The 19,971-nt window shown below is 47.6% G+C and overlaps 1 protein-coding gene across 2 annotated transcripts in view; it reads left to right on the top strand.

Moving 5' to 3' along the window:
• Positions 1-19,971, top strand: part of LOC135515985 (receptor-type tyrosine-protein phosphatase zeta-like) — a 47,188-nt gene that overhangs the window by 18,971 nt on the left and 8,246 nt on the right. Inside the window, exons 2-18 of one of the 2 annotated variants that reach the window (XM_064939899.1) lie at positions 232-300; positions 8,448-8,627; positions 9,485-9,636; positions 9,933-10,028; positions 10,143-10,209; positions 10,363-10,520; positions 11,253-11,403; positions 12,524-12,708; positions 13,183-13,309; positions 13,573-14,514; positions 16,296-16,443; positions 17,784-17,875; positions 17,963-18,048; positions 18,845-18,865; positions 19,382-19,478; positions 19,564-19,634; positions 19,813-19,947. In XM_064939899.1, the coding sequence (XP_064795971.1) occupies positions 232-300; positions 8,448-8,627; positions 9,485-9,636; positions 9,933-10,028; positions 10,143-10,209; positions 10,363-10,520; positions 11,253-11,403; positions 12,524-12,708; positions 13,183-13,309; positions 13,573-14,514; positions 16,296-16,443; positions 17,784-17,875; positions 17,963-18,048; positions 18,845-18,865; positions 19,382-19,478; positions 19,564-19,634; positions 19,813-19,947 (2,777 nt within the window). The remainder of the gene's footprint in view (positions 1-231; positions 301-8,447; positions 8,628-9,484; positions 9,637-9,932; positions 10,029-10,142; positions 10,210-10,362; positions 10,521-11,252; positions 11,404-12,523; positions 12,709-13,182; positions 13,310-13,572; positions 14,515-16,295; positions 16,444-17,783; positions 17,876-17,962; positions 18,049-18,844; positions 18,866-19,381; positions 19,479-19,563; positions 19,635-19,812; positions 19,948-19,971) is intronic. The other variant, XM_064939900.1, reaches the window with a different exon arrangement.

The following is a 19,971-nucleotide window of genomic DNA, read 5'->3' as shown; positions in this document are numbered from 1 at the left end:
CTCTCCTGCTCTTGAGAAGAGAAGCAGCATTGAGAGCAACTCAACAAATGGCAGCTCAGTCATATCCCTATAGATGAACTAAGTGGCCGTGATGTGGCATCTGACATGAGAGAAATAGTATGTCATCATATGCAAGGTCATGCAGCGGGTGCTGGGGTCTCACATGACAGAGTGAGGCGTATCCTAACTCTCTATTTTTCCCTGTCCTCTCTCTCTCTCTCTTTCTTATAGTGGCCTTGACAGAGGCGTACTTCAAGGCCCAGAGGAAATTCACAGACGACATCGACTGGTCCTACACAGGTTGGTAAAGTTACATTAACAGTATGCATGCCGTGGGGTATTCAGGTTTGGAATTACAGGAGGGACTAAGGGGCTGAAATACCATTGTGAGCGTCAGTCACCCCCAAGAGACTTCGGGCACCCCCGAGAGACTTCGGTCACCCCCGAGAGACTTCGGTCACCCCAAGAGACTTCGGTCACCCCAAGAGACTTTGGTCACCCCAAGAGACTTCGGTCACCCCAAGAGACTTCGGGCACCCTCAAGAGTCAATGTATAATTCAAACCCTGCAGATATGTAGCTCTACTCTACCTCTCAGTGACAGATCCCAACATATGGTTGCAATAGTACCATACACTACCTCAGCCCTGGCTGGTGCACTAATGTTAAGCCGGCTCAACACCACCAGCACTGATGGGCTTTTCTCCACATCCTGACAGACAAAGGGGATTAAGCTCAGTTATCCGAAGCCCTTACATGGAGTAATTGCTCCGTTAGTGAGATAGACCTGACTTGACTGGTCTCGCTTGGTCAAATCTAACTGTGTTCTAGTTTTAGGGAATTTGAGCGAGGGCGTTTAAATTGAGTTAAGGGCCAGTCACACTAAAATATATATATATATATGATTTCCATCCTTCGTCCCAAATTGCTTGACTTAATTTCATTACACTCTCTCTGTCAATTTGCATTTGAATAAGAAACATTTCTGCTTGTTTGGTAATAAGCATTATACTTTGTATTTTCCACTCTGCTGCTCTGAAAGTTCAGGGCACCGTCACAACAAGCTGAGTCCCAGAGAGATGAGAGAGAGACTGCAGGGCTCAAGTGTGTGTTGTGTGTGCATGTTTGTTTGCATGTGTGTGCCTTTTTCGTGCTTGTGTGTATGTGCATGCATCGTGTGTGTGCGTGTGCGTGTGTGTGTGTGCGCGCGTGCGTGTGTGTGTGTGTTGTGGAGCAGACTTGTTTACCAGCCCGTGCTATAATAGTAGTGAGTGTGCTGTAAGTATGGGTTACAGAGCCGTGAGGAAGAGAATTAACATGTGAAAGCGCACACCTCATTGTGAGGCACAGCGCACACCTCATTGTGAGGCACAGCGCACACCTCATTGTGAGGCACAGCACGCCTCAAGAGGCACAGCGCGCCTCATTGTGAAAGGCACAGCGCACACCTCATTGTCACATTTCATTGTGAGGCACAGCGCACACCTCATTGTGAGGCACAGCGCACACCTCATTGTGAGGCACAGCGCACACCTCATTGTGAGGCACAGCGCACACCTCATTGTGAGGCACAGCGCACACCTCATTGTGAGGCACAGCGCGCACCTCATTGTGAGGCACAGCGCGCACCTCATTGTGAGGCACAGCGCACACCTCATTGTGAGGCACAGCGCACACCTCATTGTGAGGCACAGCGCACACCTCATTGTGAGGCACAGCGCACACCTCGCTCACCTCATTGTGAGGCACAGCGCGCACCACATTGTGAGGCACAGCGCACACCTCATTGTGAGGAGCGCATTGTGAGGCACAGCGCACACCACATTGTGAGGCACAGCGCACACCTCATTGTGAGGCACAGCGCACACATTGTGAGGCACGCGCGCACCTCATTGTGAGGCACAGCGCACACCTCATTGTGAGGCACAGCGCACACCACATTGTGAGGCACCTCATTGTGAGGCACAGCGCGCACCACATTGTGAGGCACAGCGCACACCTCATTGTGAGGCACAGCGCACACCTCATTGTGAGGCACAGCGCCCACCTCATTGTGAGGCACAGCGCACACCTCATTGTGAGGCACAGCGCTCACCTCATTGTGAGGCATTGTGAGGCAGCGCGCACCTCATTGTGAGGCACAGCGCGCACCTCATTGTGAGGCACAGCGCGCACCTCATTGTGAGGCACAGCGCGCACCTCATTGTGAGGCACAGCGCACACCTCATTGTGAGGCACAGCGCGCACCTCATTGTGAGGCACAGCGCGCACCACATTGTGAGGCACAGCGCACACCTCATTGTGAGGCACAGCGCACACCTCATTGTGAGGCACAGCGCACCTCATTGTGAGGCACAGCGCACGCCTCATTGTGAGGCACAGCGCACACCTCATTGTGAGACACAGCGCGCACCTCATTGTGAGGCACAGCGCGCACCTCATTGTGAGGCACAGCGCGCACCTCATTGTGAGGCACAGCGCGCACCTCATTGTGAGGCACAGCGCGACGTATGGAGAAAGAGAAACGGGAAAGACAGCAGAGAGAGAAAAGAGAGAGAAAGAATAGAGAAAAAAAGACCTATGAAGAGAGAGAAACACGGAGAACGTGAAGAGGAAGTGAGCGAGGAAAAAGGGAGATGAACCTTCTCTGACGTTAACATATGGTAGCTAGCTTTAAAGCTTTAATGCTGGTAGCCTTTACGGAATATGCAATCCTATTGGAACGTGCAGCAGCATTTGCTCAGAATGTTTTGGCTCAAGGTTACCTTTGAGATCCATTTGTATGATTTACACGATACTGAACGTGAATTAGATTGTCAGGTTGGAGCACGAAATCTTCCCCTGAGTCGGAGCGCTAAATGTAATTTCTCTGTAAATATTTTACCGTCAAACACACAGTGTGAGATAAAGGATTTATCTTATCCTCTGTCTGTCTGTCGTCGTGCAGGCAGACTATCCCAATCACATAGGTGATAACCTGATATTCTGTGCATACAGTTTATGTGTTCATATTTGAGCATATGGCCTAGGACACAGATTTCCTGATATTTTTCAGACTTTGTATCCTTGAGTGCCCTGCTACTGTTTGTGTTTCCAAAGTTGATACAGTACAAATCCACCGTACCCACCCCCCGTTAACCCCTCTCCCCAGGGGGTCCCTGTGATCCTCATGTCCCCCCCACAATCCCCCACCCTCCCCCATCTGCCAGTGTGTGTGTGTAATCTCTATCCTCTGATAACCCCAGGCCCCAGTGTAGACCACGCAACACAGTGTCCCAAGCCACCACACCAGCCCATTTCCTGCATGTGTAAACCCTCTGATCTCCTTCTCATGGCTACAGGGCCTGTGTGTCCCTACACTACCCTCGCTCTCTGTCTGCCTCTTTCTCCTTCTGCTGGGCTCTGACACAAGGGACAGAATAAATGATCCAGCTCTCTTCCCCATCAACATGTAACGGAGGTGGCTTTGCGCGATGACTAACCTCGCCTGAGACCTGGAGACTTGTGTTAGCTCCCCCAAGCGAATGCTCAGCGGGCTAACACAGGACGGATCCAGTCTTACACAAACACACTGGCCGGCATAATGCACATTCAGTACAGACTGCAGCCTCTGCAAGCAGCTTCTAACAGCTCTAATGGGCTTTTAACCACCACCTCATTGACTTACTCCAGCTCGGCTTACTTAGTCATACGGGCAGTCGTTAGTTAGTGTTGTTTCTGCTCCAGTTGTCTCTGGCCGTCTTCTCCACCCTCCTCTCCTAGAGCTGCTGAGGTTGGGGATGAGGTAAGGGTTGAGTTCCCCACCCGCTCCCCTCTCCCTCTCTGGAGCTTGGGTTCGGGTTAGGCCCTGGGGTAATAGTGTTGTAGCTGGGGCTTAGGTACTAATGCAGCAGGACTCAGAGACCCAGGAAGAGACTTAGTCGCGCTGGATGGTGATGTGTTTCAGGGCATCATTACACTGACTGGGGACCTCTAGTAGAGTTGACAGATGGGGGGGGGGGGGGGGGGGGGGGGAACAGTAACCCCTCCCCTCACACACAGAAACACACACTCACACACATACACAAAAGTATGGTGTGTTTGGTTTGCCAAATCCCAACATACATAATACATTCATTCACTTGCTTGAATCCACTCTCCTTGCTGCCCATGTCTTCTCACATTAAAGGGCAACAGCTAGAGTGAAGAATGTTCATGCTGTATTCTACAAAATACAAGACAGGAAAGTGGGCGTGATCCATCAGACAACCAATAACAGATGTTGTTTGTGGGATGTTGGAGGATGAATAACATGTACTTTTATCCTTATCATATGTCTTTCATCCTACAAAGCTCTTTGCAAAACAGAAAACAGAGAGAGTTGCCTGATAGTGATATGTTAAGTGATGATCTGTTATTCAAGTTGCATTTGTCTATAAAATGTCAGTGCTGATCCACTGAGCCCTATTATAAGGGGATTATCCTTTTTGTGTGTGTGTGTGTGTGTGTGTGTGTGTGTGTGTGTGTGTGTGTGTGTGTGTGTGTGTGTGTGTGTGTGTGTGTGTGTGTGTGTGTGTGTGTGTGTGTGTGTGTGTGTGTGTGAGCGTCTGCCAAATGACTTAAATGTAAATGTCTGTGTGTGTGTGTGTGTGTGTGTGTGTGTGTGTGTGTGTGTGTGTGTGTGTGTGTGTGTGTGTGTGTGTGTGTCTGCCAAATGACGTAAATGTAAATGTGTGTGTGTGTGTGCACGCGCGCATGTGTGTGTGTGCATGTGTGCGTGCATGTGCGCGAGAGTCAGAAGTTGGCAGTTTTAGTCCCCAGGGACATTCAACCTTTTCAGAGAGACAGAACGCCACGTTTCTCCTCCTCTTCTATAAAGACTGACTCGCTAAAAGATCAGTCACTGCATGTGTGTCAGACCTATGTCAGACAGACTATTAAACCATACTGTATGTGTGGCCAAGTCCCAAATGACACCCCACTCCACCATATAGTCCACTACTTTTGACCCCGAGCCACATCGTGTACTGGGATGTCAATCGTCTCTCATTTGAGGCTCGGTTTAAAAGTAGTGCAACGTAATGGGGAATTAGGGACATTTGAGACAGATCCTTTGTGTGTGTTCCTGGAAAGACTGTCGGAAGCATGTTGCACCTGGCACTTAATTCTCTTCCAAACCTCTGCAGCTACTTGTTGCCATGGTAGCATCTTGTGAGCGTAGCAGTGTTGTGTCATGGCATTTATGCCAGATGAGGTCCTCAGAACCACCTGACAGCCCCCTGTCACTTTCCTGCCAACAAAGGAGAAGCACACACACACACACACACACACACACACACACACACACACACACACACACACACACACACACACACACACACACACACACACACACACACACACACACACACACACACACACACACACACACACACACACACACATGTTCAGGTACACAAGTCACACATGCAGGCATGCACAAACACACACACCAAATAAAGAGTCCAACTCTTTACCAACCTACACACACACACACTCACACGCGCATGCACACTTACACACCAAATTGACAGGGACACTCCTTGCTGTCACACAGACTATTGAAGTGGCACAGCCAGAAGCTACTCTTGTCTGTCACCAACGCAGTAAACTGTCGTTCAACTCATGATAGCAATACAGCTGAATTCAGAGTGGAAATGATTTGACCCCATAAATGGCTGTGAATGTTGGTCATCTAAACTCTTATCTTTAGCACCTGACCTCCTCCTTTAATGACTCTGTATTCATTCAACTGGGTTATTTGCCAGTAGAGTTATTATGAGGGAGGGAGGAAGGGAGGGAGAGAGGGAGAGAGAGAGTGAGAGAGAAGAGAGAAGGCTGCTGGGAAGACACTATCTCTCTCTCTCTCAATTCAATTCAATTCAATTCAAGGGCTTTATTGGCATGGGAAACATGTGTTAACATTAACATTAACAGAGAGCACATAGCCTGTCTTCTCTTGAGAGCCATGTCTGCCTACGGCGGCCTTTCTCAATAGCAAGGCTATGCTCACTGAGTCTGTACATAGTCAAAGCTTTCCTTAAGTTTGGGTCAGTCACAGTGGTCAGGTATTCTGCCGCTGTGTACTCTCTGTGTAGGGCCAAATAGCATTCTAGTTTGCTCTGTTTTTTTTTGTAAATTCTTTCCAATGTGTCAAGTAATTATCTTTTTGTTTTCTCATGATTTGGTGGGGTCTAATTGTGATGCTGTCCTGGGGCTCTGTAGGTTGTGTTTGTGTTTGTGAACAGAGCCCCAGGACCAGCTTGCTTAGGGGACTCTTCTCCAGGTTCATCTCTCTGTAGGTGATGGCTTTGTTGTGGAAGGTTTGGGAATCGCTTCCTTTTAGGTGGTTATAGAATTTAACGGCTCTTTTCTGGATTTTGATAATTAGTGGGTATCGGCCTAATTCTGCTCTGCATGCATTATTTGGTGTTGTACGTTGTACACGGAGGATATTTTTGCAGAATGCAGAGTCTCAATTTGGTGTTTGTCCCATTTTGTGAAGTCTTGGTTGGTGAGCGGACCCCAGACCTCACAACCATAAAGGGCAATGGGCACTATGACTGATTCAAGTATTTTTAGCCAAATCCTAATTGGTATGTTGAAATTTATGTTCCTTTTGATGGCATAGAATGCCCTTCTTGCCTTGTCTCTCAGATCGTTCACAGCTTTGTGGAAGTTACCTGTGGCGCTGATGTTTAGGCCAAGGTATGTATAGTTTTTTGTGTGCTCTAGGGCAACAGTGTCTAGATGGAATTTGGATTTGTGGTCCTGGTGACTGGACCTTTTTTGGAACACCATTATTTTGGTCTTACTGAGATTTACTGTCAGGGCCCAGGTCTGACAGAATCTGTGCATAAGATCTAGGTGCTGCTGTAGGCCCTCCTTGGTTGGTGACAGAAGCACCAGATCATCAGCAGACATTTGACTTCGGATTCTAGTAGGGTGAGGCCGGGTGCTGCAGGCTTTTCTAGTGCCCGCGCCAATTCGTTGATATATATGTTGAAGAGGGTGGAGCTTAAGCTGCATCCCTGTCTAACCCCACGACCCTGTGTGAAGAAATGTGTGTGTTTTTTGCCAATTTTAACAGCACACTTGTTGTTTGTGTACATGGATATTACAATGTCGTATGTTTTACCCCCAACACCACTTTCCATCAGTTTGTATAGCAGACCCTCATGCCAAATTGAGTCAAAGGCTTTTTCGAAATCAACAAAGCATGAGAAGACTTTGCCTTTGTTTTGGTTTCTCTCTCTCTCTCTCTCTCTCTCTCTCTCTCTCACACACACACACACACACACACACACACACACACACACACACACACACACACACACACACACACACACACACACACACACACACACAGCGAGATATTTATTATGGGGGGGAGGGGGGGATACAGTAGTTATTATGACACTGGGGAGAGGAAGAGGTGATAATAAAGTCTTTCCTCCTCTTCTCTCAGTGTGCAGCCTCAGCCTGGCCGTTCTCATGTCTCTGAGCTCAGACAACAACAACCGTGCTCCCCCCACTCTGCTCAGGGTCAACAGGCATCTCAAAGACTCAGCAGGGAATGTCATAATACTCACAGTACAGTATATTGTGGATGTATGCTAGCATACCCTACATATGGGCCATTTGGTTTGCTGTATGGATGTACTTACTGTAAGCGCTGTAATGCATATGATGTAATGTATGTACAGTTGTAGGATCTTAATTTGAGACAGTTTGCCACAGCAGGAAACTGTATGGTTTTGTACACCAGCTTCAAACCGCAGAAAGGACAATATATTTGGTTATGGACAATATATTTCTCAGCGTTTTAGATGGCACAATGATCTCTCTACACTATGCTAGCTTATTTTGTCACATAAACCATTTGAGTTTTAGCAACCAGGAAAATGGCAGAGCGACTTCTGCATAGTGCAACTTTAAACCTCAAATACACGACAAGTTTAAAAGTTCTCCCGCAACACGGTGATCAAATTAAGACACTAAATCTGTATGCCACCTGCCCAGTCATTTGTGACCAACTGTCAGACCATCTGCTCTGTTAACTCCTCATCGGATGGACTAGAGGGGGATGCAGTAGAGCTGATTCTGTATGTGCTGTGTGTAAACGCAGCTGGGGTTAAAGTTCACTTGAGAATTATGACGATTGGTCATTGCAGGACTTGTCATCACAATGGATATTGAGGGATTATTTAAATGGCACATTTGATTGTTTTGCAGCAGGAAACAAATACTAAACGTGTTTACACTCAACTGTAACTGACCTCTATAAAGTGTTTCCTTTCAAGCCGTTCTCCCTGTAGGGCTGTGTGGGAATTGTTCAGCTACAAATACCTGTTTGCCATCTCATTCCCATCTTCGGTATTTCTGATCCATTGTAAAGATTCTTCCTCTCTCTATGTTTGTCCTTCTCAGGCCAGTTGAACCAGAAGATCTGGGGTAAGAGGTACCCGGCGTGCAACAATGCCCGTCAGTCACCCATTGACATCGACGAGACGTTCACCCAGGTCCGGGTGGAGTACCAGGGCCTGCAGCTGGAGGGCTGGGAGAAGAACACCCCAGTGACCACCGCCATCAACAACGACGGCAACACAGGTACTGTACGACATGAGCCGTTAAATATCCAACCCATGGTAGTACAGTTCGGGTTGGCATTGTAGTGTGAGAAGGGTAATATTCATGGGTCGTGTTCAGTAGGCACAAAGCGCCACATGGTTATTAAGTAGTAGTAGTAAGAACAGATTGTTTCCAGTGTCATATTAATCTTCATATACAGAGATAGTTATGAAAATATAACTCAATGTGAGCGATGGGTTTCGTGAGAGACAGAGACAGATAGATGGAGAGAGCAAGAGACAGAGAGAGGTGAGAATAATTGGTCTGTCTTCCAGAGGAAATGAAATGACTCTTGGATATCATCTCTCCAGTATGTCTCCCTGTGGCTGTGTTATGAAAATGCTGCCTGTTGAGTAGTATCCATCTCTCTGTTCCGATACGCTGACAGAAAAGCAATTCACCAATAAAACCATCTCTTCGAAGCATCCATTATGAGTCCATTGTGTGAGGATAGGGATCAGGCCAGGGAGACGGAGAAGGGATGTTTCGTGTAGATGTGTAGATGTGTTTCATATGGAAAAGTGTATTGTGGCTTCAGAAGACATTATGGTTTTATTTGAATTGTAACATTTAACTGTGCTGAACACGTTCCGTATTTGTCATTTGAAATTAGACTATGGCGTGTACAAATGGCAAGGAGCATTGTGTATGCTGCCATAGACCCGGTAATTAAAAGTATGTGTTTTCCAAGCTCATCGCTAGTGGGTGGGAAGCCTCGGAAGCCCAGGCTTCTCACGTAGCCGAGTGAACGAGACAGGCTCTGGAAGGCTGCCTACGCAAAGACTAGTGGGTGGGTAATGTGGTTGTGTGTGTGTATGTGTGTGTGTGTGTTCCAGTGGTGCTAGGCCTGGACGGGGAGTACTATGTGAGTGGCGGTGGTCTGAGCACCAGGTTCAGGTTGGGGAGGATGACGTTCCACTGGGGCCGCTGCAACGCCTCCTCAGACGGATCAGAGCACAGCCTCAACGGACTCAAGTTCCCCCTGGAGGTGGCACATCGTCCAATCAATGAGTCAATCGTAGCAAATGACACGCCACATCGTGCCACACCACACCCCTGACTACGGGCCACTTTACGCCGACATTACAAAGCCCCACAATGAATAACGATCTCTACTCCCCCTCTCTCCCCCTCTCTTTGTCTCTCTCTCTCTCTCTCTCTCTCTCTCTCTCTCTCTCTCTCTCTCTCTCTCTCTCTTTGTCTCTCTCTCTGTCTCTTTCTCTCTCTCTCTCTCTCTCTCTCTCTCTCTCTCTCTCTCTCTCTCTCTCTCTTTCTCTGATCCAGATGCAGATCTTGTGTTATGAGTCAGGCCTGTACCAGTCTATAGACGATGCAGTGAGGGATGGAGGGAGGATCGCAGCGCTGGCTGTCCTGTTTGAGGTGGAGTTCTGAACCAATGTTCACACTGCATGCCACCACACGCGTGAATCAATGCATCCTAGATCGTACGGGAGCATGTTAGTATGTCAACTCACTGTGATTTCTGCTCCACAGACCAGCCTAGATAACAATGACAACTACAACACCATCTTAGAAGGGGTCAACAGCGTCAACAGGTTCGGTATGCAGCTGCTCATTGTTCTACTCTATTTATTTGACTCTAATTTTGCGTTCTATTATTTCTATTTCTATATTCAGCGGGTTCAGGAGTCCCAGTGACCTACAGAAAAGCAGGTGTATCGATCACTCTCCCCTATCACTCTCTGTCATTCAGGTAAGACTGGGAATGTTGAGCCCTTCTCTCTGCTGGCCCTGCTCCCTAATTCCACTGATAAATACTACACGTACAACGGTTCCCTTACCTCCCCGCCCTGCTCTGAGACGGTGGAGTGGATCGTCTTCAAACACACCGTGCCCATCTCTGAGACACAGGTGAGTGTCTCACACACACACATAAACGTGGGGGTACACACACACACACACACACACACACGTGATGATGTTATACGGTGAGGCAGTGTCATGATGAGGTCATACAGTGAGACAGCTTCCCAAGTGTGAGGAACAGAGAAGAGCAGGAGAACAGGAGTGTGCGTGTGGCCGGCAAAGCGAGGGGCATATATGTACTCAGTGGGCACAGAGACACTCAAAGACACCACGAAAATAGAGCAGCACTCTCCCTGGTTTCTGCCATGACAATTCTTTAAACACTCCATCATCAGACCTTACACACACACACACTCACACACACACACACACAATATCAATATTTCACTACAGCAGCAGCAGTAGCAGTAGGAGCAGGAAGACACTGCAGAGACAACAACTCTCCCTCCACAGGGGAGGACCTTCCCATTTCCCCTCCACTTCCTGCTCTTTAAATCTCAGTTTGAACCGACCTGGAGCAGGACTGCTCTAGTTAACTCACACAGGGTCTCTGCCTGCCTCATCTATTCTCCATCATCCACTTTAGAGCAGAAAGTGTTTTTTCAACATTTAGGAAGGGAGAAGTAGGGTAGTGGCCGAAACACGCCGATGACCCTTAACCATTAAAGGTTAAAGGGCTACTTTGGTGAAGCACACAAGACATAAATGAATGCGCATCTCTCACATCTCTCTCTCTCTCAATTTCCCTCTGTCTCTCCCGCTCTCTCTCCCTCTCAGTTGGAGGTGTTCTGTGAGGTGATGACCATGCAGCAGGCAGGATATGTGATGCTGATGGACTACCTGCAGAACAACTTCAGGGAGCAGCAGCAGCAGTTCTTGGGCCAGGTCTTCTCCTCCTACACTGGAACAGAGGAGGTCCTCACTCCCAGTATGTGTCCGTAGCTCTTCACCCTGAACCCTGACCTCTAACCCTAGACCCCTAATCCTTACCTTCACCTTACAATGGCAAAGATGATCCTCACTCCTAGTACGTACCCTTAACTTATAACCCCTGACCTCTAAACCCTTACTATTAGCCCCTAACTCTAACTCTGGCCTTCACCTTTGTTGTAATTTATAGTATGTACCTGTTTTACTTTAATGCCTGACCCCTGACCCTTATCTACCCGCTGACCCCAACACCTGACCCCTAGCCTTCCGCACCCACCCTACCTACCACATGCTGACCTTGCCCCTGGCTTCTCTCTTCTCCCATACTAGACCTCTGTAAAACCATAGCATGATTCACACTCACACTGAGCTGTACTGTAACATGTTATAACAGGCCATACTGTGAAGTAGGAACTAGCGTCAAAAGCCCCCGATCTTGTAACCAGCCACATGGGGAAGATCTCAAATGCAGACTCCTCGTGTCCTCTTTCCTCTCTACTCGTCTCCTTCTCAAAACCGATTGGATGGGAAAGCTAGAGGTCCCGCCCCTCGGACCTTCTCCTCCAATGGATTTTGAGGAGGCCAGGACGCGAGGAGTATGCAATTGAGATTCCCCTATATTTTCAGCATTGATGTTTTAGAGCCTACTCCCAAGGTCTTACGAGTGCAGCTCATCAAAAGAACTCCTCTCTCTCTCTCTCTCTGCCTTTTAAAAAGACCCCAAATAAGCTCTCTGGGTTGCTAGGAAACCTGACTTTGTAATTCCCCCTCTTTCAGTGTAGCAATTTATTTGACATTTTCTCTTTTTTGAAATAGAAATATGTCTGTTGAGAAATGCAAAAAGCATAGATGTCTATTCCTTTTATATATCTATACCCAAAATGTCTCCCGTTACCTCTTCCTTTCCCTCTTCCAGTGTTGCTCTAAGAGAGACATTGTTGTCTACCAACATGTTTTCCTTAGAAAAACTCAATCCCAATTTCTCATTGTCTCCCCAGTGTTGAAAATGGACATATTCCCTATCTGACCATGTTGATAACCAGTCACAAACATATGCTATCATCAGAGATTATATTTGAATCTAACGTAATCTAACCTCATTTTTCTGTGTTCTCCAGTGTGCAGCTCGGAGCCTCAGAACATGCAGGCGGATGCCCAGAATGAAACTACCATCATGGTGATGTGGGAGCGCCCCCGTGTGGTGTATGACACCACCATCGACTGGTACTCTGTCACCTACCAGCGGCTGCAGGACCAGAACCAGCCCAAACACGAGTACCGCACCGACGGAGACCAGGATGTGGTAATACACCTGTCTACTTATCCATCTACTGTGGCATACCAGTCAGTGCTGAAAGTGACTACTTGCCTGTGGATCGTCTCTCTCTCTCTCTCTCTCTCTCTCTCTCTCTCTCTCTCTCTCTCTCTCTCTCTCTCTCTCTCTCTCTCTCTCTCTCTCTCTCCCTCTCTCTCTCTCTCGCGCTCTCTCCCTTTCTCTCTTGCTCTCCCACTTTCTCTCCATCTCTCGTACATTCTTTCTCTCTCGTGGTTGTTGGTGGTTGTGTGTGTGTGATGGTTTGTGTTCATCAGACCTTATGTGCCTTCTCACACAAATCGATAGCATTGCATGTAAGTCAGAAATCAACCTCATATGTTAAAGAGGGTGAAAAAAGCTGAGACAAGCAACTGACCGTCACTACTGTAATTGGCTGAGTGTGATTGGCTGATGTATTGATGAGTTGACCGACATATTATTTGATCAATCACCCTCTCTCAGGGGGCCATCATCCCCGGCCTCCTGTCCAACAGCAGCTATGTGGTCCAGGTGGTAGCTGTCTGCACCAATGGCCTGACGGGACGCTGGAGTGACCAGATTATAGTGGACATGCCCCAGGAGGACCCGGGTGAGACCAGCTATAGTCTCGGGCACCCACAAGCAAACATTTGAATGTTGTCACGAGAGACCAGATTCTAAAAGGGATTTTTAGTCCAGGAATAGGTTGAATCTGTGTCCAGCGTGAGCCAATGCCACTCAGATTCATAGGAGAGAATAAAGAACTTAGGTTAACGGACTTTAAAGTTGAAAGTAAGTATGAAAGTTATCAAAATAGTTGTACTCATCGTGACAGTCTAATATATATATACCCACCCATTCTCTTTTCTCCAGAAATTGAGTCTGATCCAGACAACACAGAACCTGAGGATATATTGGAACCAGTAGACCAGGTCCCAGTAGACCAGAACCCAGTAGAAGAGAGCAGCACCAGAGAGGGTCGCCAGCAGATTTTCCCTGACCAGCCCTCCACCACTGCTGCCTCCCAGGTGAGCTCGGTGCCGGTACCACCAGGCACCAGAGATGACCAGAACCGGATCGACCAGGACCCTGTGAACCAGTCCAGAGTGGACAAACCCAAGAAGGACCCGACCAGGAAGGATAAGAAGAAGCAGCGTATCCCTCCGCACCGCCCCTTCACCAGCGCCGCCTCCAACGGCAAGAGCGCCATGTGGGTCACCATGGTGACCGACCAGCCGGGGTTCCTGATTCCCGTCTCCCGGACGAACAGCCCGCCGCCTGTCCGCCGGCCAATCACAGAGGAGGCCTCATTGTCACGGTCGCCTCAGCAGAACCGGAACCAAAACCGTGGTTCCGCTGCCCAGAAACCTGACGTTTCCGGTATCGGCCTGATACCCCCAGAGGGCGATATGTACACCCCTCCGGCGGGGGGCATGGTGGTCACTGATGTTTACTACGAGGACGTTGTCAACACCACTGCCTTAGAATCCGCAACTACGCCATCTAAAACAACACTGACAAAAACACTGGATGATCGAGTTCTCAGTCCTGTTACTGCCAGACCTAAAGTCACAATGAAAGGACATGACGGGGGCTTGGTTTTGACGTCCAGGCTCTCTGATAACAGAGTTAGCACAGTGACAAGGGCCACCCCTATTCAACAGACCCCGGTTTCTGTAACCTCAACCCCCTCTGTGTCCTGGATCAGATCCAGGACTTCAAGACCCAGCAACTCCCTCTCCACGGCCTCTGGCTCCTCCACTACCTCAGGCCTCGTCAAGGTCTTACAGCTCACCACCCAGCCCATATTCACCGGTAAGAAACACCTGTGTGCCCTGCAGCCCTGCATGTGTGCTGTAAATGTCTGTGTGTGTACATATAAAATATATTACACATGACCTTTATGCCTTTGCCTCTCCTCCTGTTGTTAAAACTTGGTACTGTATAGTGCACTCTTACATTGTTTGGTTGTGTGGTGGTTGTTTGAGGGTAGAATGATGGTTGTTTGATGGTTTTATGAGGGCTGTTTGATGGTTGTATGATGGCTTTATGGTGCCCATTTGATGGTTGTATGATGGTTGTGTGGCGTTTGTATGATGGTTGTGTGATGGTTGTTTGATGGTTGTGTGATCTGTACCCCTCTGCTTGGTCCATCTGCCTCTCTCCGCCAGCTGCGCTGTCGATAAGGGTGATATTGCCGCTTAGACCTGCGATGGTGATAATGATGGTGGTGAAGGGACTGGCGCTCTACTGGCTGGTGGTGGTTATGCTGGTAATGTGCTGCAACAGTCCAGCTCTTTGTGTCTGTCAACAGCGATCTACCCTTTTCAACTTCTCTCTCATCCTTTGGCTGCCTGGCGTTTCATACTGGGACACACTGGTACTTCAGAGATCCATGTCTCCTACCGGTACCCAGCGGTGGTGGGTATTCCTCTGCCAGTCTATCTTCTTTCCCTTGAATCATAAAGATTCACATCTTGTCTCCTTCTGGGACTCTTTACCTGCCTTGCTGTGTGAGCTGACTGCTCCTCCCTGACTCCAGTCTGCCCTCTGGTGGCTGCTTTGTATAACCGCTCAGACTCTGTGGTTGTTATGCTCCTCTCTGGTCGTCTGATGTAGTGTTGTTAAGTATTCAGTTTAGTGCTTATTTTTTCACACTCAGTCTGACCAGACAGGCCTCTCTGTTCCAGTCAATACCAGCTTTCAGAGGGGGACTTGGGTTCAGCAGCCCACAGAACCTCTCAACTTTCCAGACCCATACCCCTCTGTCACCCACTCTGAGGAGGATTCTCTCACACCCTCCCAAGGGGGCTACACCCCCTTGCACCGTTCTCTCAGCCATTCAGAAGAGACAGCAGCCCTCTTCCCGTCTGTCACCCCCTCCGAAAAAGACACCACCCTCTCCCCCTCTGTCTACCCCTCTGAAGAGGAGCCCAGGTCGGACAGACAGACGGTGACCTCTCTGGTTGGACAGACAGACATCAGTGGCTCAGGCTCTGGCCTCTATGGGGACGGGGTCAACCTAGGTCAGGACTGGCTGAGAGGGGTGACACTTTCCCTTGGGACAGACCTACGTTCACTCACACCGGCCTCAACCATGGACTCAACAGAGGGAGAGACACAGGAAGAGAGCAGCGGTGACTTAGGGGGTCTTTCCTCCAGCTTCTACTTTGAGAGGGAGACTGGTAGTGGTGTGTCCGAGGTGGACAGAGCAGGGGCCAATCCCCAGGGGTCTGTGGTGCCGGGGGAGGCTAGTGGGTCTGGAGATGGAGGGGTCCAAGTGGAGCCTGGTAACTCTGGTATAGAGCTGCATATCCCTTGTATAGATCTACGTGTCCCTGTTCTCCCTGACAACAGGGCTGTGGAGGAGCTGAGGGAAGGTAACGCACACTCAGGAATCTCCAATCATGGTGACGGGTTAGGTAGTGTTATTCAGAGAGTGACATGAGATTTTCTTGTGTAGCAGGGGAAATATGATTATGGCATTTGTACTCAATGAGGTGGTAACAGATTTCCTACTGATTTAAATGAATAAAGGATGTTTTTTTTCAAATCTGTAAATAATAACCGGTTCTTTTCCCCCCCCCCCCCCCCAGAGATCAATAACAGCAGCCATGAATCAAGGGTAGAAATGGTGGGAAGTGTTGCTGAAAGGGAGAGGAGGACAGTGGTCCCTCTGGCTGTGGTATCCACCCTCACCATTATCTGTCTACTGGTCCTGGTGGGCATCCTCATCTACTGGAGGTAGGATTAGCACACTGCACTGTTAGCCGTTTTGTAATTTTATCAGTAACTTACTGTATAAACTGAACACAGTAGATTACCATACATTCCACAATAAAAATACCGTGCATTTGTTTTTCCAGCACACTGTAAGATCTTTCTATCATTTCAAAACCTATCAAGGGCACAGTATTTTACGGTATTAATTGTGGTGCATTGTGGTGAAATATTGTGTGAGCAGAAGGAATCTCTGGGGTCATAGAGTTGATCAGGCTGTTGATTGTGGCCTGTGGAATGTTGTCCGACACCTTCTCCATTGGCAAAGTTACTGGATATTGGCGGAAACTGGAACACGGTTTCGTACATGTCGATCCGGAGCATCCCAAACATGCTCAATGGGTGACATATTTGCCCCCAGCACAAGATGCACCTGTGCCACACCTGTCAGGTGGATGGATTATCTTGGCAAAGGAGAAATGCAAACTAACAGGGAAGTAAACAAATTTGTGCAGAACATTTGAGAGAAATACGTTTTTTTGTGCATACGAAATATGTCTGGGATCTTTTATTTCAGCTCATGAAACATGGGACCAACACTTTGCATGTTGCGTTTATGTTTTTGTTCAGTGTATATATATAGGGAACAGATCAGAGTAGAAGTGGGTCTTTTAATGGTTGAATATTTAACCATGTCCATTTGATTTGTTTTGCCCTGTAATCACGGCCAGTTTGGAAGCCTCTAGTTTTCATTAATATGCAAATGCCTACAGACAACCTTCTCGCTCTAATCCCTTGTAATTACAGTAAAATACTGTATTTTTTATAGTTTAATAGTCCGTTTTACTGTGTTGTACTGTGTTTCATTGCTCTGTCATCAAGTTACTCTAAATATCTCAGTATTGTATTGGCACTATCCAGAGATATATCATAAGATATCTTGTTGTAATTACAAGTAATGGAGAATCTTTTTACTTGCTATGACTGTGACTTTTTTTCTCAAACTCTCACTGACTCTAAGTTGCTAAGGACAAGATCGCCCGCTAAATGACCAAAATGTAAATGTTAAAATGAAAACTTGCAAATATCTTGCTGCATGGGTAATTCCACTAAAATACTGGGTAATTCCAAAAAATTACAGTCACATTTTTGGTACCATAAAATGAATTACTGTAAAATGTATCACACTAGCTGTCCTCTAAAATAAATTACAGTAACTTACTGGCCAATTACAGGACATTTTTTACAGTGTATGTTTAGATAGTAATGTATTGTGTAGAGCAGGTATGATTGTCTGCTCTGTAGAACTGGGAGTTGTGTCAGCTCTATTAATTATATTTCTATTTTCAACGTTTATTCAACAGAAACTGCTTCCAGATGGTTGACATCTACACTGAAGACACCGCCTCTCCCAAAGTCATCTCTGCTCTGTCTTCACCTCTGCTGCTCACCACAGGTAACGCACGCACTCGCACACACACCCACACACACCCACACACACACACACCTTCGTCCATTCATCCATTCCTGTCTGTGTTACCAGAAGAGCACGAGGCGCTGTCAGTGAAGCAGTTTGTGAAGCACGTGGCAGAGCTCCACCAGACCAACACCTTCTCCAAGGAGTTTGAGGTGAGAGAGACATCAGCCTGATACTACTGTATGTGTTATACATACCACTCTTAATGCTCCCCAGCAGTATTAACATCACCTAGACATAGTGTTGTAGTCGGGATTTGACCCTCACTGCTTACTAAAGCTGTCATTATTCCTTTCTAATCAATAAAAGTCTATGTTAGTTCAGACTATAACTGAACTCAACACTACTGGTAAGTGAGGCATCCTGTCTTGAAGGTGTCACTGTCTGAAACAGAAACGTTTGTTTAAGGGCCAATGAGAATGGTTAGAGCACCACTTTAGTTGTTGTCTGTAGATGTGTATTAGATGTCCCTATATATCTAAGTGTACCTGTTGTGGTTGTGGGTTAGCATGTTGAGGGTGTACTGTATGTTTGGGTGAGGGACTACATTACACTGCCTCTGTAGGTAACCGTACTCTAATAAACCCTGTACATAGCTATAGATACACAGAGTTTGGCAAACGTTGTAGACATTTTGGTGCCATGTTCACACCACCCATTCCAAGACAATGTTCCAATAGAATGTTAGGTGTCAACATGGCGTACAGTTTGCTAAACTGTGTGGATCAGTAGGTGACTCTGTCAATAGGCATGCCCACTACCTCCAGACACATACACACACACACAGAGCTGTTCCTCATGTCTGTGTATCTGCACTGACTGGTCACTGTGTGTCGCCCCAACCCCTCATCGCTGTGCCTTCTGCATTCTCACCCCCCCCCCCCCTCCCCACCACCCTTCCACCTCACATTCTCACCCCCCGCCCCTCCTTCCTCCCCCTCCCATTAGATTGTGACAGAGTGTTATGAGGTAAGACTCCCTTTGTGTTAGATTAGATATGCGCACGGTATCGAAGATGTGATCTCATCTTATCCTGATTCATCAGGACTTCCTGAATCTTTGAGGTTTGACCTCAGAATCAGGAAGACCGTTTCTCTTGATCCTATCATTGGAATTGACTGATAGTGTTTTCTTTGTTGCATGGATCACATCTCTGAGTAGCTGTACTGTCTGCTGTCATGTATTTGAGTGTTTTCTTGTTTGTTGTGTTCTTCTTGCATGCTACCTTCTATTTGATAATTGGACTCCGGCCGGGTTGTGTGTGTTGGTTCGTAATGGCTCTCTGTGTGTGTGTGTGTGTGTGTGTGTGTGTGTGTGTGTGTGTGTGTGTGTGTGTGTGTGTGTGTGTGTGTGTGTGTGTGTGTGTGTGTGTGTGTGTGTGTGTGTGTGTGTGTGTGTGTGTGTGTGTGTGTGTACGTGCGGATGTGTGTATTAGTCATTGGTCAGGGTTGTGTGACTGAGTGCCGGTGTGTGTTTCTCTAACAGGAGGTGCAGTCATGCACGGTGGAGATGGGCATCACTACTGACAGCTCCAACCACCCAGACAACAAGAACAAGAACCGATACATCAACATCATGGCCTGTACGTCACTCACTCACTCACACACACAGACACACACACACACACACACATACAGACTATTCATTAACCCTCTTTGTTGGTCTAGATGACCACAGCAGAGTCAAACTACTGGAAGAGGGAAAAGGTGGAGACTACATCAATGCTAACTTTGTTGATGTAAGTAGCTCCTCTCCTAATCATTAATATCATCCATATCTATATCAAATACTAAACATGTACGTACACTATGTAAATGGGATTAGTATAGAAATACCGACTGAGGGGTAGTATGGAAGATTGACTGGATGATTGGTTGATTTATTGATCTGTGTATGTGTGTGTGTGTTCCTGTCAGGGTTTTGAGCGTACAAGGGCCTACATCGCAGCCCAGGGGCCCCTGAAGTCTGGAACAGAGGACTTCTGGAGGATGGTGTGGCAGGAGAATGTTGGAGTCATCGTCATGATCACCAACCTGTTGGAGAAGGGGCGGGTCAGTTAGTCACACAGACAGACT

The sequence above is a fragment of the Oncorhynchus masou genome, chromosome 27 (assembly GCF_036934945.1).
Source record: "Oncorhynchus masou masou isolate Uvic2021 chromosome 27, UVic_Omas_1.1, whole genome shotgun sequence".
Classification (NCBI taxonomy): Eukaryota; Metazoa; Chordata; class Actinopteri; order Salmoniformes; family Salmonidae; genus Oncorhynchus; species Oncorhynchus masou.
Note: the sequence above shows the minus strand (reverse complement) of the source record. Positions and strands in the feature narration are given on the sequence as shown.